Genomic DNA, 23,408 nt, shown 5'->3' on the forward strand with positions numbered 1-23,408 from the left:
CAGAATTTCTGGTGGAGTGAGTTGATGAGTAATAGGTAGCTCTGGAGTGTCCAGAAAAACAAGGCTTGGTCAGTCCTCAGTTCACAGGTGTGAGGCATTCATTGACTGTTGTTGAGAGAGGGGTAGGACAGAAGCTGAAGCATCAGTGCTGCCCAGTTACTGGAGGTGTAGACAAGAAACTGCCACAAAGGGGCAGGATTTACTTATTTTTTCATATTTTAAATAATGTAGTTAAAAGGAAAAAAAAAATGTGGTTGCTAACCACTGTTGTGGGTACCTGAAGGATGCATTTCCATCCCTGAGCTCTGGGGTTTGCTGGTCAGTGAGAGTTATTATACTGGGGTTTGCTAATGAGTGAGAATTATTGTTCGGGCTGCCAGATAGTTTTGGGTTTGGCTTCTCCAAAAGCTTTTAAGATGACATGCTGTCATTGGAAGATTGTCTGCCTAATAAGGTTAATTGAACTGACTTGGTTTTATGTTATCATTTAGTATTTCAGAAAGATGAAACTAGGACTTCTTAGGACTGAAGGACAAAGAGTATGCAAGCTAAGAAACATCCTCAAAGTCTTTTTTACAGATTCTTTCTTGAGATCTGTATAAAGAAATGTCCTGCAGCTAATTTTATACAATAATGTAAAAGAAAAAAAAGAAAAGGCAACACCTGTTTGAATTTAATTCCAAGAAAAACAACCAGATAAAATCTAGTGAAAATTAAATAATCTTGCACAATTCTAATCTTATGACAAACATCATTCCATGTGTTGTTTCTGAAGTTTGCTTCAGGTACCAGTTTGAATGTGCAAAAAAATACTGAGTCTTGGAAATGTGTGAGTGGGAGAGATATGCTGTCCTCTCTCTGGCTCCATAGCTTTCATCTCAGCTCAGATTCCCCCTTCCCCTTGCAAAACTTCATCTGGGAAGGTTTATATAAAAGCTGTTTGTTCCAAAGTGAAGAAGGGTGCTTTCTGAAACAAATCTTCCACATTTGTGTAGCAAAACTCAGAGCTTATGCAAAACTGACATCCACTCTTCATAGCTGTGAATGTATGTTCAAGGAACTATTTTTAGTCTATAAATACACACAACAGGTCTTGATGATTTATTTTGCTGTGGTTTCGGTTTTTGCTGCTGGTCTTAGGATTTTTTTTTAAATTTTCATTAAGGTATTACAAATTCCTGATTATTTTCCCATATTCCTAATGAAATACATCATGTTTATTTGGTGGAGTGGAGTTCATTGCATGGCTGACTTAACCAGAGAAATAGAAAAGAGAAGAAGCGATTAATTCTTCTAGGCATAGAATTGTACATTTTATGCAACTTTCATGAAAATAAAGGGAAGATAATTTACCCAGTGATGGATTAACAGTATATATTCTTCATGTATTCAAGGGCAGAAAAATCCAAAAAAGCAAAACACCTGAAAACATTCACTTCTATAAGGAAAATGGAATTTTTTTTACCTTCACAGATTTGGGCTCTTAGCTCTTCACTTATGTCCTCCAGAGCTGTGAAATCCTCAGCATAAAAGAGATGTTTATATGATGGCTCAGAGGCAATTTCCAGCAGTTCTTCCTCAATTGCTTTTCCTATTCCAATGGCATAGATGATTATACCTGGATTCAAAAGAAATTGCACATACTTATTATTTCAGCAGTTCTAACTCAAAGCACTTGTTTGTCCATGAAAGGAAAATAAGAGAGAAAGGGAGAGCCCAATAAATGTATATTATCTATAACTTTAAAATCAGTGAAGAGGCTTAATATGTTGTAATTACTGGGAGATTTGCAGAAACTCTCTTGTTTGCTGTAATTTGATATACAGTTTTTGTGTTAAAGAGATGACACTTGCCTGGCCACTACTGATAGTAAATGGTCCTAGAAAGAGTATTACAAACAATCCAAGAGAATCACACAGTTCAGCCTCACAATTGCACTGCAAGTCCCTGGTTTGTGTGTGTCTGTAGGGTATATGCAATGCAGGGTTGATGGGAAAACCTGTTGCATATTAGCAAATGGGGCAGAATCCTGAAAGATGGCGGTAATTTTTCAGAAAAATGCCTAAGTGCTTCATTGAAATCCTCGGAGCACAATGAGACTTGATTCTTGCTCTCTGAGGGGCACTAACAGGCTGGAAGGCCCATGCAGGGGGGTAAGAATGGGAAAACAGAAATTTATGGGGCTAGGAAAGAAAAAGCCTTACAACAGGGATGCTAAGGACAAGTATTTCCACAGCAGATGTGCTAGGGAGAAGGTAAGTGAGGATGTGTAGTTTTCTTAACTGTGGAAGCAGGGAAGGAGGGAGTGATTCAGAGCCCTCTCACCAGATAGATTTTAAACAAGTAATAACTACAAAACATAGAGATCTTCAATAATCTCTTTTCCAGTAGTTATGTTTTTATGCTCATGAGCATATGATCTGATAGAACATTTCTCTTTATATCAGTTCTGGCTTAGAAAGTGTCCACAACAAGTACTGATTTTGTGATTCATAGTACAGCTATGAGCTTCATAGCTCTTACATGATTCAAGAGAAGAAGCTGCCTTCTCTGGTTGGTTTCAGATAAAACTTGAGATGAGGAGGTTTGATATCTTTATTTAACATGAGATGATAACTGCTGCACACTCACTGAATTGCAACTTTTAACCTTTTTGCTGAAGAATCGTGGGCCTGATAACACCTCAAAATATGCATTTTCCAAGTTTTTAACTTTTAATGTATCTCCTTACTTTTCTTCATGAATCTGCCTACCACTGCACTTTATCCAGGAAAGGAAATTGTCCACCAGAAGCTATCTCAATTTAATGGATGCACCAGTTATTGCTGAAGTTATTGCTATTTAAAGACTTGGGGATATCAGTGATAAAGTATTCAAGGTCCATTTCATATTGAGCATTACTCTATTGGTTTTGCTGCAATTACACAGGGAGTGGGTTTGGTTTGTAGCATTGCAGTCAGTGTAAGCAGTCCAGAGCTGAGGTTTCATTCAGCAAGTAGGAAGTTGGTTTGTACTTCTTTCCTTCTGTAAATCCTCCATGTAGTTTCATCTCACTAGCAAGCCTGTAAATGTTTGGGGGTTTTAAAGTTTTTAAAATCACTTTATCTTTCTTTGGAATGCCACTCTTGTTAGCAGGTGCCCTTCTCATATCCTTGGGTGTTTTCCCCTTTTCTCCTTATAGAGAGGTATTGATCCTGATCAATGCTCTACTAATCATGTATCAAATTTGATTAATATGTCAAATCAATAAAACAAGCACAGAAAAAAAGATGTGGAAAATCTTTTGAAGTCTGGCTATTTTCTCTGTGTTGTGGCCTATCAGCCATGGTTCTTAAAGCAGTTTCTCATAAAATTTAAAAAAAATGTTTAGCAAAGAAAAAAGAGATAGTTTATTTTCTTGACAAGTTTTGAAAATTTTCAGTTCCCTCTGCTAAACAGATGAAAAGATTCTGATTTGTGGTACAGGTGTTCTAAAGGATGGATGTCTGCCCAAACATATTAGAAATTAAAAATCACCAGTTTTCAGTCATATTTCAGCATATAAGCATGTAGAAACAGTAAGATAGACAGCACTACAGTTATCTTCTTTCCAAAAGAGTCATCTTCCTTCCAGAACACCATTAGTGCTATAAAATTGGTTAAAAATAAAGAATATACCTTATAAACATAAATATAGCAAATTATTACCATAGTATTTCTCACAAGAATAGATTGCTCTATTTTGAAGAGACAGCTTGGGGTTTCTTTTCTTGTTTTCCTAAAATTTTTGATGAAGTTCCCAGTGTTCCCATGTCTCTATACCTAATGTCTATCCTTAGAGAATACACTCAGGGCATGCCAGGTGGGTGGCACCACTACCCGTGGTGAGGCATTCCCCAAGAGTCCTGCTGTGGGGAGGATGCACATGCCTGGCAGCAAAGGCCCTTGTGAACACAAAGATCTGATGGCCACTGTCTGGTGGCCACTGTCACTGTACTGGCCAGACTGCTTTGGCAAACACTCTCTTGATTAGACATCCAAACTGTTACTGCATCTTATTCCTAACAATATTTGCCTTTTAGAATGAGACAATAAAAACATTGACACCAAACATCCACTTACCACGTTGCTTTGCTCTGGTAGCCCACTCAGACACTTCATCCTGGGCCCGTCCATCCGTAAACACAATGGAGATTCGAGGCACATTTGCTGAGAATGGTCTTGCTCCTTCTGTCTCTGTGAAGCTTCTCTCAGACATTTGCCTCAGTGCCAGTCCTGTCATGGAACCTCTGCCCATGTATTTCATTTGTGACACAGCTTTCTTCATGTCTTTGGCTGAGCTGAACTGCTTTAATGTAAACTCTGTACGAACCTCAGTGGAATACTGAAGCAAACCAACTCGAGCAGCTTTGGGTGAAATCTCAAGTGTATCCAAGACTCCTGAGACAAATTGTTTTACAATTTCAAAATTATCTTCTCCAAGACTTTTTGATCCATCAATCACAAACACCAGGTCAATTGGGCCTTCAGTGCATCCTGTGAAAAGAGCAACAGAGTGTACAGATCAAGAAAAAAGTCCACAAGACTGGGAAAGGGATCCAGATACCCTGGCAAAAATTCAGGGATCATTTAAAGTACCCTGTTCCTGGCTGTTCCTACTGTCAAAATGTGTCTGAAGATGTTGTGTACAGTCTGTCTCAAAAGCTAAGAGTGGGCCAATGACTGAGAATTTAACAAAATTATAACCACAGCAAATATTTACTGAGACATATTCTGCTTTGCAGAATACTACATCTGTTAAAAATGCTTCAACAATCAGCAAATGTTTAGAATTACTCTTCAGTGAAGAGAACTGAAGAACATAGCTAGCACATAGACAGAGTTGCCATAATTTTCTTCCAGAGATAAGCCTGTATACTAAGCTTGCATTTGTCAAATTTGTCAGCACTAAGAGAAATGGAAGAGAATCACTGAAGTTGCATTAGTGTTGCAGGAGTTATAAAATAGTTTTAAAACTATTTAATTATTGAGAGAATCAGTATTGGCGAGCTAAGGGTTTTTTTGCTTGTAAGTGTCTACCAATTTTGTAATTATGTAGAAGACTTACGTATTGCTGCTGTATTTCTGGTTGACCCATTAGAGCTGGGAGTTTGTCAGAAGACAGGCAAATTTGTAAAATTTGTATTTCTCATACTTTTTTGCAAATGCACATGCAAAAATCAAAGTAGTTTGTAGGGCATCAATAACAAGGTTAGGGATTTTAGAGATTGGAGAATGTCTTCCAAGCTGCAGACTGCTTCTGCCAGGTGGGTTGTCTTGTTTTGCTTTGTTTTGTTTTAAATTCTGGAGAGGAATTGCCTTCAGCAGGCAGAGATTAGTGTTTTGTGCAAAGGCTAGTTGCAGGACTCCTATTGGAGCTAGTTCCTATTGGATCAATGTAGCTTCCAGGGAAAATATGCCATACTAAGGAATGTAAGATTTGCCTCTTAGTCTGGACCAAATAAACTTTGACCTCCACTCATCTCTGATCTTTGTACAGGCAGAATGCTGTAAGCACTACACAAAAGAGAATTATTCAGCAGAAATCACTCTGTAGAAATTATTGGAGATATTTGTTACCAAGTCAAAGTACAAGTAACGGATTTTCAGCTTTCAAGCCTGGACTTCTCTTCTTAGGAAATATCTATTTTAAAACTGCTCAAGAAATCCTTCAGGCAGTCATCTGAGAAAAAGACACCTCACATGTACTAAGGTGATGAAAATGCAATTAATATACATATCAGAACCACCTCAATACCACTGCATAAGTCAAGAAAGGACAGCATCGTGCATGGTGTCAGTTAGGATCGAGAACAGCCAGAACTTGTTACCGTTCTAACCACAATCTCCTCAACTAAGGCATCCATTTTTGGCAGAATAAATGTTTTTACTCAATTCCAGTAGAATTTCTCCTCCAAGTATTAAGAGATGGTGAGATAAATACATGTTATGTTGGAAGATAAGCAAATAAAATTAATGAGATTTTAAAATGTAGTACATAAAGATAAAAGACCCACAGTATATGGACCTGATTAAAATGTACATTCCTTAATAATAAGATTCCCTTTTGGCTTTTCCCTGATGTTTCAAAAGAATTATTATTGTACTAAAACAACTCTTCCAGTTTGATAGATTTTTGCTTATGTGAGCATCAAGTTAATTGTTTGTGACATTTTCTGCCACACACATATGCCCTGGGATTTCAAATATTATATCATCTTTGAAATGAGAGGTTGTGGCAGTGTTCAAAGCCAAGCTGTATTTGGCTTGGAGACACCTGGTCTAGTAGAAGGTGCCCTTGCCATCAGCAGGGAGATTGAACTAAGTGATCTTTAATAAGGTTCCTCCAACCCAGACCATTCTATGATTCTATAATTTTTTTGAAGGGAGGTAAATTAATTTTAGAAATAAAAGAAACAAATGCTTTCAAAATAAAATATACTTACTTCTGCATGTTTTCTGATCCTCTTTTAGTACATACCCCTCCTGGCATTTGCAGATATAGGAATCGCCATTATTAACACACGCATATTCACAACCATGGTCAACTGATTTACAGACATCTTTACCTAGGAAAAATTGGAGTATTTATCTGTATTCTATTTAACATTTTATAAATCCAAAGACCCCAAACAGGATCTCTGAAGAACATATGATAAAGGAGTACAATATCTTTGCTAATTTATGTAGCAATGCCAGAGAAGAGGGGCTGACAGACATAATGAGTTACTTACTTCGACATGTCCTCCCATCTTGTCGCAGGACAAAGCCCTCATGGCACTGACAGCTGTATGAGTTGTTATTATTAATGCACACATGTTCACAGCCATGGTCAATGGATTTACACAGGTCTTTATCTGAGAATTGTTAAGAGAATCCCCTTATTAGACTATTTCTCTAATAGAAAACTGTCAAGCTTTGAGTGAAAGTAAGTATGTTATTTCTTTTAAGACTGAAAAACATATTCCCCATAGAAGTTTCAGCTACTCACTCCTGCATGTTTTCCTGTCTCGCCTCAATATAAATCCCTTGTGACACTGACACATGTATGAATCGCCAGTTGGAACACAGACATGTTCACAACCATGGGTGACTGTTTTGCAGACATTTTTACCTTGGAATAATGAAAATTGTATTTAGCACAGTTAGCTAAGTAAATAAATTTCACAAAATATAAAAAATTTGGCTATGATTTTCTATGAAGGAGCTCACATTAAGCTGATTCTATAACAAGGACACAAATGGCACACTACTGTTGCATAGTGTGTTTCATTAACAGATCAGGAAGTACAAAACAAGATTAAATAACTTACTCCTGCAAGTTCTTCCATCTTCCCTCAGTATGAAGTCTTCATGACACTTGCAGACATAGGAATCACCGGTATTAACACAAATATGCTCACAGCTGTGGTCGACTGAGTTGCAAACATCCTTATCTGAGAAAAGTGGATGGGGTTTGTGAGGTGAGGCTTCTTAGGGAGAGACGGTATCTTTTTTTAAACCAGCCCAAATAGTTGGAAATCACAAACATACATGTGTGCACTCACATCCACAACACTTGAAGACCTCAAATAAAAGCATACTTTTATAGCTCAGGCTACTCACATCTACATGTCTTTCCATCTTCCTTCAGTATGAATTCTTCATGACACTGGCAGATGTAGGAATCCTCAGTATTCACACAAACTTGTTCACAGCCATGGTCAACTGAGTTGCAAATGTCCTTGTCTGCAAACAGGAGAGTTGGTAGTCAGCACACATCAGCAGAGGCCTTGATTACTGAATGTGTAATTCATCCAATTAAGTTCCTGTGCTGCTTACTTCTGCAGGTTTTCCCATCTTCTCTCAGTAGGAACCCATCACGGCATTTGCAGGTATATGAATCACCAGAATTAACACAAACATATTCACAGCCATGGTTGACTGATTTGCAAAGATCTTTATCTGAAAACAGATGACAGCTTTTGCTGGTTAGCCCATTTCTACACGAGCACGAGCTGTAGATAAAGAGTATGTTGATAAATATCAGACTACTTACTTCTGCAAGTTTTTCCATCTTCTCTTAGCTGGAATCCCTCCTGGCACTTACAAACAAATGAATCACCAGCACTAGCACACACATGTTCACAGCCATGGTTGACTGATTTGCAAATATCCTTGCCTGGGAATAGTTAGATAATATTTACATGGCTTGTTAGTTAAATTATTTTTTTTTAAATAAATACAATGACTGGGGGATCAATCCCATGAGCAAAAAGAGATGGAAGCTTGCGAATTGAAAGCAAATCTCTCTCACACTAGTTAAATGATGGACATCTTAGCTTACACTGAGTATCTATTCTTTATCATCTGACCAGAACGTCATGGTTCGGATGACCTCCAACTGAAAATAAACCATTTTAGGATTAATCTGACTAGATTAAGGAAGAGGAGTTTACATTAAGAGCACCAAGAGTGAAATGAGGGAATAATTTAGTACAGTCATTTAGCATAAATGCATGCTGGTAAAAACAACACTAAGAAAAACACCATTGGACATGATTTAACCATAATTCTTGACATCCTTATATCAGTGCCAAGAGTCTGCATAAACAAAACCTGAAAGAACAGGAACTACTTATATAAGACAATAAACAAAATCTAACTGGATTGCTGAAAATTGATGCGAGGACTTGTATGACTGCAATGTTAAACCACTTAGTTAACCACTCTTCAAAAAGGATAGATGGGGAGAAAGTGCAGAAGAAAGTGGAGCCATCTACCAGCATTCCCTTTTTCTTCTTCATGCCACACAAAAGAAATATCAGTTTCTAATGGAGAACTACCTTTACACAAAAAGTGGCCTCCTGAGAGCCAAGTTCAATTTGACTCTTGAGGTTTGTGTTTTTAGAAGAACTTCAACCTGAGCCAAATTTCTTGGGGGTCTCCTGCTACCAAAAGAAAAATTCCAAAAGCTACTACATAAGACAATATTCTAACTCAAAAATAATTATATTTAAGATATGGCAATCTAAACTAGATCTGGTCACAGTAGATAAGGGAGAAATTACAACATAAGTAAAAATTAGCATCTGCTTATACACAGCTGTGCACAACTCAGAAACATTTGTTTATAAACAGAATAAAATACAGACCAGCAGCAGACATGACTATTACTTCAGAAGGATAAATTTTATGTAGCTGAAAGTAAGTATGAGCCAGACTATTTTGGGATGCAAGAGGGAAATAATAATAATAATAATAATAAAAACCGTCAATGATTGCACTATTTAAGGTTATTTTACTAGACACCCCCAAGAAGCCACCTACACTGGCTTGGCTTGGATTAACTCTGGCTAGAAAGGGCTTCAGAACCAATTCTAGATGGGCAACTATCAAGTAACTTTCCTTCTGAGAATTCGCTTTGCTTCTCTACTACTTAATATTTTTATGGACAACCCAGAATAAGCACAAAATAATAAAGTTTGTAGATTACTTCTGAGAGAATAGCAAATAAATATAAAGCAGCTGCTGATAAAAGGTAACATGAATCTTTTTGGATAACAGCAAATCACATGTATTTTAAAATAGCCAGAATTAAGGATATACATTTAGAAACAAAGAATGAAGGCTGTACTTACAGCCTTAAGGACATGGGACACCTGTAATTCTGAGAATCTTAAATAACTTTTGATCATGGTAGATAACTAATTGCGTGTGAGTATTAGCAGAATATTTTGGTCAGAGACTAACACTGTCTTTTGGCAAAAAAAAGATTAAACAAAAGATAAATTATTTTTAAAATGATAGGTAGATTCAAATAAGAATTAGATGGGTTATTGTTCCTCTGCTGTGGATCCTGCTGAGTCTCCTATTAGAAGACTTCCTTTCACTGTGGTGCATCCACAAGAATGCTGATAAACAGCAGAGGTTTTAGGGGAGCAAGAAGAGAGTTATAAAAAGATTAGAAGACATAAAAAGCCTGAAGGAGTTTCATTTGCTTATAATTTACAAAAAAAACCCACAAACATGCTAAGAGGTTACAGAACAAGTTAAGTCATGATCTGCATGAATATAGACAGAAGAACACAGTACAGTAAAATGTAGCAACATACTATGCTCAAGATTAAAACTCAATATACTTAATTTGGAAATGAATGTCCAAATTTCACATTTTAAAACCTACATTCAAACCTTAAACTTGGCTGATTTTTCTGAAATGTATCTTTAATTCAAACAATCCTTAATTCATACAAGTCTTATGGTCTATAGATAAAAATATTCTATTCTGGCTACTATGAACCAGTGAATAATATTCTAACAAGACAAAAAATACATTTCTTCTTTTATTAATAACCTACTTACTTCGGCATGTTTTCCCATCTTGCCTTAGTACGAATCCATCATGGCATTGGCAAGTGTATGAATCATCACTATTAACACAAAGATGTTCACAGCCATGACTGACTGATTTGCAGATGTCTTTATCTAGAAATAATTTAGATTTTATTTACTACAGTTTGATGAATAAGAAGACTTCCAAAACTTTAAAGACTAAAAGTAGTAAACCCCTAGTAAACAAAGAATTTATTCTCCTTTTTGCAAGGAAAAATCTCCTATAAAAAGAACTGCCTCTAAATAATATATTTTTTCTGTAGATGTCTGAATATAATAAATATAGTAACATTAAAATAACTTACTTTTACATGTTTTCTTATCGTCCCTCAATACAAAACCCTCATAGCACTGGCAAAGGTATGAACTATCAGTATTCACACAAATATGCTCACAGCCATGGTCAACAGAATTGCAAACATCTTTATCTGTTAAAAAATAAGATTTCCATATTTAAAATATATCTCCAAATGCGCAGATTATAAAGAAATCTACTAAAGAGAAGGAAACTTACTTCTGCATGTTCTTCCATCTTCCCTCAGTGCAAATCCCTCATAACACTGGCAGATGTAGGACTCATCAGCATTAACACAAACATGTTCACAGCCATGGTGAACTGAACTGCAAATGTCTTTATCTGAGAACAGTTGATGATATTTGGTTGAAGAACATCTACAGCAAATGGATCATATTTTCTGTTTCCAGTTTGTTAGTTGATCTATTAAAAGACACTATTTTTGTCCATAGAGTCTCTTACAAGTATTTGGAAGGTCTAAATGTATAAATATATAAATACTATTCCTATATTATACATATGAAGACTACTCCTTTATCATGACAATAAACTCTTGTATTTGTTTGAATGCTTCTCAGATGTACATTCTGTAAATAAAATTCTATGAGTAATTCTCAGAGTACTTACTTCTGCATGTTTTCCCATCTTCTCTCAGCAGAAAACCCTCATGACACTTGCAAACATAGGAGTCATCTTCATTAACACAAATATGCTCACAGCCATGGCTGACTGATTTGCAGATGTCCTGTCCTGGGAATGATTGATATCAATGTAGGTTTTGAATGAAAACATGTTAGAGAAATGTAGCTGTCAAAAGGAAGTTTGTTGCTTCTTTTCCAATAGGAAGTAAAAAATACCCCTTTCCTTCCTTGTACATGCAAAAGTGTTCAACAGATACCAGTCACTCACTTCTGCAGGTCTTGCCATCTTCTCTCAGTACGAATCCTTCACGACACTTGCAGATGTAGGAATTGTCAGCATTAACACAAATATGCTCACAGCCATGGTTGACTGATTTGCAGACATTTTTACCTGGAAATAATTTAATATATAAAAAATTCTGTCAGTTAAGGGGAGTAAGTTCAAAGTTAGCTTGCTTTTAGTGTATCCTAACTTTTTGAGACAGGCAGAATCTGTCTGTGCACAGAATAACAAAAGAGGGTGATGTTGTGAAAGAGCAGCTAAGAATAAGAAGCTTTTAATTCATCATGGTAATACCTGGATGCCTTTACTTTTTTTCTGTAAGCATTTTTTAACAGCAGATGTTGATATTAGATATTATAGGGATTGCTGCTAGAAAATACTGAATGCCTGTGAGTTTTTCTGAGACTTATCCATGATTCTTCTCCACTTGGTGACTTATGCTATAAAAGTTGAGAAAAATTTGCTATTAGTTTTTTTCCTTGATATCTGACACTCATCACAACTGTGTAATACAGTCAAATTTGTAACCCAATTATGATATTTCTGTTGCAATCATCTTTATCCTATGTTGGACAAAATGAACTTTCCATTAATGTTGCAAGCGTCATACTGGGTAAGACTTTATAAACATTATATATTTTTGCCTTGAAATTTTAGAAGAAAATCACAGTTGTCCCAGCTCTGGATAGTTTTGGATCCACAACTGTCCAATTTCAGGGCTATTTTTTAAATGTCACTGATGTTTAGGATGTGATTCAGGTGCCTAAAAGTAGGCATTCAGTACTATTTCAGATGCCTCTGCATATTCAAGATATCACCATACTGCTGGCAAATATGACACCAAAGGGGAAATATGACCTCTAGAAATCCTTGAACATTTAGGCAATCCAATCCTACCTTACAGATTTCTTCTGTGTGTGTAATATTAGACTCTGAGTTGCTGAATAATAACTTACGTTTACATGTTTTCCCATCGTTACGGAGCCTGTATCCTTCAAAACACTGACAAGTATAAGATCTGTCACCATTTACACACAAATGTTCACAGCCATGATCACTTAGAGCACAATGGTCAACTCCTGCAGGAGCAATCAAAGTTATTTAAAAATTTAACCAATAATGACTCAATTATTTTTCATCTCTAGTGTTTGCATTCCATATAAGCAAGTAAATATAAATACACTGAATTGCCTAAACAGGAATTCAATTTCTCATCCAATTATAAAGCTTCAATAAAATGTAAGAGGTCCTAGTGAGGTCCTAGGGGTCCTACTTTTCATTTACTTTAAGCAGAGTTGAGAACTCATACTTTTTTGTGTTTAACATAACTAAACAGAGTCCATGTCTGGATTGGATTAAAGCAGATTAAAAAAACCAAAATATTTTGGCAATGATTTATATAAGACACTGGCAAAGACATAAAAGCTACCTTGTGAACATTCTTTTAATAGTCTCTAAATGGCCTGAAGTGAAGGTGGCAGTCCCCAGAACTCACTTGTGGACCTGACCCAGTTCCTGTGTCAGCAAGAAGAAAACTATCTCTCAGATGTCAGTGGGATTTGGCTTGGACTATTCAAGATTTTACAAAGAATTGCAAATGACAAGTACTATCAAATGTGGTCCACTTTTCATCTCGAATTTCCCAAGTGTTTCTATGTCATGTAAAGACATAGGGCTCCTCCCCACAGGGCAAACAGGACTTGCTTCTGTCTATTGGCTACACACACTTATTTTTTTGTAATGAGTACTCAGAGTACAGATTTGGTTACCGTTCAGGTGTTCCCATAGCTTTCTTAAGATCCTTGAGCCAGTGTATATAATACTAGAACATCCCTCCCAGATGTTTTCTCACAAGGACTGGTGTATGTTAAGTGCTAATCCCTTCCTTTCAATTTATCTTTCAGGAAATTGCAAAGTGCCAAAACTTTCTTCATGGTAGCCTTAAAATTTTCATGAGGTTTCAACATCTCATCTAGATCTTAGGAACAGAACAAATCTTTCCTAAATATATATGAGGATAGGGTTATAGGGTTAGCTATTCAAAAAATAGTTTCATTGCACTCAACACCATTTTCATAGAATCATAGAATATCCTGATTTGGGAGGGACTTGCTAGGACCAATCAAAGTCCTGCTACTGGCCTTGCACAGGACAGCCCCAAAACACACACCATCTGCCTGAGAATGTTGTCCAAATGCTTCTTGTACTCTGCTGCTGATAGGTTTCCAAGTACAGCCTGGAGAAAAATAACTCAGGAATGAAAAACAGTCTCTTGTTACTAGGAAGGAAAACGGATTTTCCGTTTGCAAGTTGATAAACCTCCATTATTTGGCTGCTTCTAAATTTTCAGTGGTACTACAGATGAATATCTAAAAAAAATGTGTTTAGTAGACCCTATTGTTGTTACATGTACACTAATCATACTTTTGTGTTACTGTCGGCCCCTTTCTAGAGAGTTGCAGTGGCAGACAGAAGCAAAGTCTGTCAAGGTATTGGATGGGGCTAAAGAGGTTAGTGTGGAGGCAAACACAAGGATAAATACAAAGGCAAATTGCCTTTGCTGCTTTGCCTCACTTCTCTCTAGATATTTTTTGTGACTGAGGACTTGAAGTTTGACTTCTCTTAAAACTTTGTGCCTGAGAGCAAGAAAAAGGGTGAACTCTGGAGCTCCTCCAGCTCTACAAGGTTGAAAGATAATGTATTTCCAAAATCTGGAAAAAGTGGACAGAGCACTCTCACCAAAGAGGTCCATAAAAAGTCAACAGGTAAAATGCAGTCATATTCTTATTTTTTTTTTTGGCATTTTCAATACATTATTTTTTCAGTGAAGGAGGCCATTCAACTGTGTGTGAAATTGTATAAATTTTCAATGATCATTTGATTTATGAAGAGTGGAGGGCTGCCAGGACAACTGCTCACTTTTTAAGGGTTTCCATGCTAAATGTAAAGCTCAGTGTGGGGCTCTCAGTTCTCCTCCTGCCCCAGGTAAGGTGGGGCACTTTGCCTTGGGGACACTGCTGTCCAGATGACCTGTCAGATACATTTGTCATGTGACTGAAAAACTGTCCTCAAACCTGGGGATGAACAGGTCTCCCAAAGCTTTTCTGAAGTCCTCAATATATGAGGACTAACAGTTATCTTGACAAATATTCTTTCCTAAATACTTTTTCTGTTTCTGCTTTCAAATAATTACTAAAGTATTACTGAAATGCAGACAGAATAAATTGAAGGTGAGTCTTTTTCCCTGTATGAAAACAAAATCCTTTCCCAAGGGAGTTGAAGTAAAGGATGTTCTTGCAAGACTCACGTGAGCAGGTTTTTAGGTCCTCATTGATGACAAATCCTTCAGTGCACTGACAGACGTAGGAGTCACCTGTATTTAGGCACAGTTGCTCGCAGCCATGGTTGCTTTCAACACAGTGGTCCACTCCTATTGATTTGTGTTAATGATTGAAAAAATCACATTGATGTCTTAGATACATAAACTATGACACTGTAGCTAGCACATGATGCCTTTGCAGAGCAAGGCAAAAAGATTAGTACAGCTTTTTATTTATGCAAGTATCCCCACCTACTTGAGTAACCTGAGTTGATTAACAACACCTAAGTGGAATTAATACAATACTACAATGAGTAGTCTAAAATACACGTGGTATATAGCAAACTTGGTGAAGTGCAGATTTCCTTTGCCAAAAATCACAACGTGATTGAACTAACACAAAGTGGAGAGAAGGGAGAATTCTGAAGCCCAGTTTGGTCTCACCCACAGAATCATGCTTTCCTTCTTTAAAAAGCAGGCCTCTCTCCTCGGTTCACCATTAAATTTTCACAGCAAATATTAGTATTAGTAATTTTTGAAACAGAAATTATGGCTTTCAGATTGTTTCATAAAGATTAAATTCTTTTCTCAACAGGATAAGAAATCACCAATTTAGAACTTTAACTGGCCAACAGGTTCAAGTAATTAAAGACTCATGGGGGACAGAGAGAAATTATGAGTGAGAGAGTGTCTTAACATGTTTCATTTCTTTGATTTTCCTATTCCTATTCCAAGTAAGATAAAATGGAATATGTCTTTTAAGTCTTGTATGCAACTAGTTGTGTGAAAGACAAAAGGTGGGGGAAGGGAGAAAGGTGTGAACTGGGGGTTTAAAAAATACATGTCCTCACAGTAGACAGCAAAGCTGTAGGGTGAAATACATGCACTTGCACATGTACTATACAATTTGCTGTCTCTGTGAGTTTAGAAAAAGGACATTTTAGGAAAAAAGCTTCGAGCTTCCTCATAGTGTTTTACTGCTGGTTTGTTAATGGCTAGTTTTAGTTATATAGGCCCAAATCACTTTAGCTTGAATTGATCAAAAGTAGTGGAGCTCCCTCAGACACACACACATAGTCTCGCATGTCTCCTTTGCAAATCATTTACAGATGTGAACAGACAAGTCTTCAACAATTTGTTTACATTAAAAAAAAAATCTGTACTTAATATTAAATCACTTATTTTAAATATTTCTGTTTATTGGTTTATTTCACTAAGCAACGAGGTTGCAGTAATTGGTCCAGATTTGCCATTATGCACAGAGAGACAATGTAGGCTTGAACAAATGAAGCTGAGGTGTCAGTTTCTACTAGCTAAAGCAAGTTCCAGCTGGAACCTCCTCCTTTTTCCAAGAGTTCACATCATCATGAAGGCTTGTGTAACTTCTCAGAGCATACAAAAAATGTGGAAACAAAAAAAAAAGAAAATACCCATATTCTCTGTGAAAAATTACATCTGTTTGGCTCCATCTTTTCAATACAAACACCCACACCAATATGAATTTTTAACGTTTAAATATTTGGGGGTCTTGTGCAGAATCTTGTAACACACTCTTTTGAAGAGTGCAGTAATCACAAAGGTGCTAATTACCAGGCTTTGGAAATCATTATAACTGTAAATGTTGTAATCATATGTGCTTTATTACATGTGTAAAAAAAATGCAAGCTGGGGAAAGGATGAGGAAGGCTCAGTGTTTTTACAAACAAGGAATGTCTTGGGATATATTAATTTTTAGAAATTCAACTTGAGATAGTCTAAAAGTATAATTGGCAAAAAGTTGCAACTCATCCAGGTTACCTTAAATAGGCCTTTATCACAGTTTTTTTAAGAGTGATTATTCCCTGTCCTACCAAGTGTTTTAAAAAACTTCAGTGACTGAGTATTCCTTTGGAAAAGTAGGTTGTAACTACATCGGGGAAAAATGCTGCCGATGCTTTAGGTGATATGCAAAATGGTTCTCTGCAATAAAACTATCTTCTAAAACTAGGTGATGCCAAGTGGGCAGTGCTGTTGGGTTTCTCTGGGGAAATACCAATCCTTCATTTAGCAACTTTCTTCTGAAAAAGGACACTTCATTGAATGGATCACTGAAGGTGCAAACACAGAGAAGAGATGGGTCTCTTCACATCCCCACAGAGCAGCATAGAGCAGCAGGAGGTGTGCAGGTTACACAGCCCATAGCAATGATATGGGTGTTCAGCAGCAAGCACTGCCTTCGTGTTACACAGTGCCTTTGAGTGAAAGGCTGAACACATTTCCCAGTTACTCAGATTGGAGAAAATGATGCTTTAGTTCTCTGTTGGATCAGGGATCTCACTATAGCATTACTTCACTAGGCCTGGCTTCTGGTGAACTTTGCAGTAACAGAGGTTTGCATGACTCAGAAGCATCTCAAAAGGGACCCAGGAGTGTTTTCTCACTCTGTTCACACCTCTCCCTTGCAGCTAACTACAGATACATGCAGTTCATGAGACACACTCATTGCTGCATGTATCACCATGGTGTTCTTGGGTGTATCTGGGATTACATTTGCACACAAACAACTCTTTCATGGTAACACATTCGTGTTCACAGTCATGCTGACCTAAAGCACAGAAGTTTACTTCTGTGGAGAGAAAAACTGAAGCCAGCCATAAGGGCTTCTAAAGTAAAATGGCTTAGAAAAACTCACTTTTCTCAAACAATACTGGATTCTGTGCTCTAGACACCTACTAAAGCTGACAATGAGATGAGGATCTGAGAGCAGACTGCAAACACTCAGCTATGTAAGGCTTCACTCTGACCCCCACAGATCTCTTCCTGTAGTCATCAGAAGTCACATGTGGTGGTGAAGGAGGAATGCCTTGTCACCACTCACCTACTGTCCCTGATTTCTGAAAAGGGCATATAGGCAAACATTCAGCTTTATTTCACAAGCTTAGCTAACATGACCCTTGTTACAACAAGATTTGGAATAGAAACCTAATCCTGGAAGCATCACCAGATTTGCAGCCAAATCCAAAGCCCCATAAGGAAAAATATCCCAAATGGGAATTACAATTTGCCTTGAAGTTGCAATTACATCCTTGGCAATAAATATTTTATATGATTCTGTTCTTTTGCTCTATTGGCTCTATTTGCTCTACCAAGGCTATTGAATCTATAAAAACCTGAATGTATTAAAATACCATATAGATAATAAAAAGCAGAATAGCATGGATTACTTTAAAAGCAGCATTGTGTAGACAGAATTGCTTTGTAAGAACATATCTTTAGGACTGAACAAAACTACATTTTCAAAACCAGATACATTTTATGAGTGCCTAGAAATAGAATTAGATTGCTGCAAACTAGTTTTTCATTCATAAAATATCAGTAGTACAATTTTCTCCCCCCAACAACTGAGTCACGAGATCAGCTATTCCATTTTGCTGAATATCTTCTCTCTAAACTTTAACACATCACAGTAAAAATCTGCTGTGATTCCAGGCCTCCAATCAAAAAGAGCTGTAACACTAAGTCATTCTAAAGCAAATGGCACATGTGACTGGTTTATAACACTGACATTGCTCATGCTGTTTTTACAATTTTTTAGGAAACTTTCATGTGTGACTCTAAGATGATTTTGGTACCTGTGTTGTCTGTTCAATACATTTCCAAGCTGATGAAATGCATCTGTCCTTGGCTAAATCAACTGGATAAAACAAAGTGATTTTTTTTAAATTTCAAAGCTGCTCATGTCTTTACAAGCCAAGGCCAGAAAGTTTCAGAAAAGTAATGAACTTTAAGTAATTTTTGTTCCTACATTAATCCTCAGGTTTTCATAAAAGTCTTCAAAAAATGTCTAATATACAAAGTAATCTACAAAACAGAGAAATGTATACATTCTCAACATGATTCATTCAGTTAAAATTCAAGTTTATAAAGAAACATTTGTTTCAACCTTAATTACAGAGAAAACTTCCATCCTTTCAGAAGGGAAACAATTCACTCAGGTTCAAGAAATAAAAGCAGATGAACTTTATTATGTCCAAAGGATTACTCACTTTTGCATGTTTTCTTATCTGGATTAAGTCTAAACCCTTCTTGGCACTGACAAAAATAGGAATCATCTGTATTAACACATTCCTGTTCGCAACCATGGTCCTGAAGAGAACAATAGTCTGGTTCTAAACAACAAAAACATTTGTGCCAGTGAGTAATACAATTTCTTGGAAATAAACTAGGTAAAAATTAGTTATTTTCTTTTCTTTTGCCTTTTTTTCCCCCTTAGGCACCATTTTGGCATTTTACCATATTGTTTCAAACCATGAAAATAAAATGCTTCTTTTTTTCCAAATATCTGCTATACTGATGTACACCTGACATATACTACAAAGAATTATTACAGAACACAAATAGTTCATGCAGTAGAGAAGTTAGAACCTTAAATATTTCTTAACATTTTGCAGCTAAGCCTTATACATTTGCTCATCAAAATTGCCTCTACTCACTCAGAGCATGTTAGACATGATGTGTAATAAACACACAAACATGCTTTTGAATGCTGTTTATTAGATCATAGCAGGACAAACAGGTCATCAGGAGTGTGGATGTTTTTAACAGATCTGAGTGCTTGCTTCACAATTCTTCCACTTGAAATGCCCATGGAAGAGAAGATGAGCAGTCTAGAAACAGCTAGCATTGTGGATAGAGTAACTTAAAAAGGACAGCAGTTGTGCACTAAGCACTGAGATATTTCCCCTATAGAGTTTATCATTATTGATGAAGTCAATGAACCTGACATTCACTTAGATGCAGTGTCTGCCCATCACTTAGTTTTGTGTCAGTGTAGTTAATTTACATTAGTGAAAAATGCTCCTAACCCCTTATCACTGCCAAAAGTAGATAAACAAGTCAAAACTACATAAATCGCACTTCAAAAAACGTCCAGGCACTTTTGAACACCTCATTATACAACCTGAAAACTCAGGGGGTTTTATTATTCCCAGAAGTTAACTAATTATTATTCCCAGAGGTGATTTGCTTTCAGAGGCATGGACAGTTCTTTCTTTGGATTTGTGGAAGGTTAATGGAATTGAGTGTTTATATATAATGAAAGCCCTTTGTGATAATAAACCACCTATATTTTCAGAATAAATGAAGTGGAATGTGACTTCCTAAGGAAACTCGTAAGGACTATGTTATAATTTCTGTACATCACTCTGTATATTAATTAACATTGATAACATTAATTAACATTTCCTTTACCAAAGCTTTTTCTGACAGCATATGCACATACATTTATACATAACATGGAGATATCTGTTTACTAAAATGAAAATTAGAAAATATATTTTTGTTTAAGAGGGCACTGAAGAGACAGAACCCACAAAGCCTTGTGTGTGCACCAGAGGAATGCAGCTGTATGCCTTCTGGACCTAAGCAGTGCTGTGGTGCATTTACCTGCTCAAATCCTTGCTCACTCAAGGAGAGACTTTTCCTGGATAACTGATTCTGAAGATGACCACAAGGGCTGAAAAATATGTATTATCTTTGTTGCAACCTTGAGGCTATTCTGTTTGGGACACTAAAAACACTCTTCTAGTGTGTTTATCAACACAGCCCAGGTTAAGGATATTAACAGAACCTTGCCCAGCTACAAATTATGTGAACCCAGAACTGAAACAGGTCCTTTGTAAAGAACAGTTGAGGCTCAGCAGCACCCAGTATAAGCAGAAACTTCCATCTGTCCTCTTGAGGGGATCAGCAAGAGTGGCAGGAGTCTCCTTAATAGTGGCTTGAATGTCCTCCACCTACCTCACTGATAAACCAAACTTGTTGTGCTCTTCCAGCAATAGAGCACTCTGATGGTGTTGGCAAGGTTGGCTTCATGAGCACTGCTCCTTGTGTTTCATTCTAAGAACTTTGGAATAGCTCCCAGAGAAAACATTTGTTAGATATGCATGACCATACTGACAACACTTGTATTTCCATGCATTTCTTTGTTGCCATGAGCATACAGGCTTACTTTCTGTTTTTGAAAGGGAAGTCAGGCTTGTGAGACAATCACGAGATGTCAGGAGTGGGTGCCTCAGGCCTGCTTGCTGATGCAGAGAACTGCTCTGGCATGTGTGAGTCTTGACTAGTTGGCCATGCTCCCTGAGACTCAGTACATAAGCCAAATATGTAGAAATTTATGTTAAATTTTTAAAGTCACAAACATTTTAAATCCAGTGATCTGTAGTTTGTTGGCATTGTTTATGCAGACTCAAACTCAGTGTGATCTATAACATATGAGAACTAGGGGACACTTTTGCTCTGAAGAGCTCCTGTGCTATCTTGACTTTTGCAGCATTAAGAGCTACACAGTTCTTTCATTCATGCTTTAATTTATCCACAAAGCTCAGAGGATATCAAGTGTAAGGAATAGTGGCTTAGTAAGTCTTATTTGTGCTTATTTATGCCTAATATACTGTCTCAAGCAACAGATAAAGGATAGAGACAGGTCAAGCCTGAAATACTACTTTCCCAGAATACTCCCTCAGATGTCAACATGCTGTGAATCATCAATTTAAGTATGTTAAAATAATGCATACAGTTAGGCCATAAACTAAAAATCAGTCAAGGAATATGTCTGTTTATGCAGTTTTAAGGACTTTCTTTGGTTCAAACTGGAGGAGAAAACACTGCTCAAAATCCAAATTCTTAAAACAAATTAACAAAAACTTGTGCTTGGGCAACTAAAATAAAATTTCAAATAGGTATGGATGTGGAAGTATAATTAGCCAGCCCTTAGCTGATAGATACTTGACAAATGGGAATGTTAATACAATCTACAAATGATGTTAACCACTACAAATACTCTGGCCCTTGGGAAGCAGAAATTTCATCTTCCCTGACTCTGACCATCTAAAAATTATGTGTCCAGTCTGGCAAGTCATCGAGACCCCCTGTATATTCAAGGAAAATACAGGCACTTCCATAAATTTGTGCCAGAACTGGAAGGGTTCACCTTTGAGAAGTGTATTTCTCTTTCCCTTGATGGTAAGAACACATATACAGACTGGATTACATGTTTTCTCCCTAAATGTTAAATTTAAATGGAATAGATATCAACCATAATACACAATATAAATACAACCTATGGGCTAACCAAATCTCTCACCAGAAGGACTGAAATGCCCCTTACACAAAAATGCAGTGGTATATTGATGTATTTTTTCAGAAATAATGTTTGAACATATTATTCAATGATACAGGCTAAATTCATCACTGGCAGCAGCAATAGTCTAAAACTAATGGAGCTTTCCTGCTTACACAATAGTAATATTTCTTTATCCAAGCCCACATTTTTGAAGAAAGGTAACCAGGAAGGTACATTAAGGTTTTCCCTTGACATTTCCTTAAAGGGAGTTATGAACTTTAAACACTGTGGAGGTTTTAGCTTGTTTTCCCAATTATGGGAGGCCTTGGCATGAATATTTTCTGGTCTGTCAGATCTCCTCCACTTCATGTCCATTCCTAACTCCAGTAATTTTTGATCTTTTTAGCCTGTTATGAAATTTGACAAACAACAAACAAGGAAAGCCATGAAGTTATTATCAGCTGGTGGAAACATGGAAGCCTGGTAGAAGACACTGATACTGACAGAGCTTTGCCACACCATCAGAGAACTCACTCTGGAGAAAAATCCACAGAAAAACAGACTGCAGTGTTTCTTCTGATTGGGAAACTACTCATTATTTTAGATCATCTTACAAATATAAATTGTCTTGCACAGACTTGTTTGTTTACCCAGATAGGGAGATTATATTCTAACAAAAAAAAAAAAAAGAATAATCAAAGAGAAATCCAAGACAAAGCTTCAGCTTTTTGCTTTTGAAAAAGAGCTGGGTTTCATGTTAAAAGCTTCCTGTTCATAGGAGGGACCTCTACCCTTAGACCCTCCCCTCAAAACAACTTGCTTTGCTTTCAAGACCTTTGGCTTCCAGAGCACTCCAACCTGATGCATTTCTATACCTGATGCATTAGTCAGCATTCCCAGGACCAGTGGGAGGATTACTGCTGGCAGCTGGAAGACCGAAAAAGTATAAACTGTTCATAATTAAACTTTATCACAACTTACTTCCACAAGTTCTTTTGTCTGGATTTAAAATGAAGCCTGGGTGGCATCTACAGTAATAGGAGTCCTTGGTGTTAACACATTCGTGTTGGCAACCATGGTTATCCAAAGCACAGTAGTCCACAACTGAAAAAGAACAAGACAAACGTGCAATTAGGAAAAGAAAATAGAACTATTATGCATGGATATTATGGGTCTAGAGATACACAGTAGCTATAAAAAAAGGAAAAGCTGATGTAATTGCTGTCTTGAAAAGCTTGTCTGCAAAAAGTAGTGCACTCACAACAACAGTTGGTAAATCAGATTTCAAATGAGTCCTGAATCATTTCTCAACTTTGAACATTTATCAGCTATCAGACTGTCAGGAGCCTTCTCAACATGTTTTCTCAGATCTG

At 36.8% G+C, this 23,408-nt stretch overlaps 1 protein-coding gene across 1 annotated transcript in view; it reads right to left on the reverse strand.

The window, feature by feature from the left end:
- The window catches only part of MATN2 (matrilin 2), a 65,127-nt gene that overhangs the window by 3,563 nt on the left and 38,156 nt on the right, over positions 1-23,408 (reverse strand). The window contains exons 6-23 of the mRNA XM_054515280.1: positions 23,017-23,139; positions 18,956-19,078; positions 14,919-15,041; positions 12,568-12,690; positions 11,597-11,719; positions 11,315-11,437; positions 10,907-11,029; positions 10,698-10,820; positions 10,363-10,485; positions 8,057-8,179; positions 7,840-7,962; positions 7,624-7,746; positions 7,332-7,454; positions 7,010-7,132; positions 6,753-6,875; positions 6,465-6,587; positions 4,102-4,515; positions 1,466-1,618 (exon numbers count right to left, since the gene is read on the reverse strand). Of these exons, the coding sequence (XP_054371255.1) occupies positions 1,466-1,618; positions 4,102-4,515; positions 6,465-6,587; positions 6,753-6,875; positions 7,010-7,132; positions 7,332-7,454; positions 7,624-7,746; positions 7,840-7,962; positions 8,057-8,179; positions 10,363-10,485; positions 10,698-10,820; positions 10,907-11,029; positions 11,315-11,437; positions 11,597-11,719; positions 12,568-12,690; positions 14,919-15,041; positions 18,956-19,078; positions 23,017-23,139 (2,535 nt within the window). The remainder of the gene's footprint in view (positions 1-1,465; positions 1,619-4,101; positions 4,516-6,464; positions 6,588-6,752; positions 6,876-7,009; positions 7,133-7,331; positions 7,455-7,623; positions 7,747-7,839; positions 7,963-8,056; positions 8,180-10,362; positions 10,486-10,697; positions 10,821-10,906; positions 11,030-11,314; positions 11,438-11,596; positions 11,720-12,567; positions 12,691-14,918; positions 15,042-18,955; positions 19,079-23,016; positions 23,140-23,408) is intronic.

The sequence above is a fragment of the Molothrus ater genome, chromosome 1 (assembly GCF_012460135.2).
Source record: "Molothrus ater isolate BHLD 08-10-18 breed brown headed cowbird chromosome 1, BPBGC_Mater_1.1, whole genome shotgun sequence".
Classification (NCBI taxonomy): Eukaryota; Metazoa; Chordata; class Aves; order Passeriformes; family Icteridae; genus Molothrus; species Molothrus ater.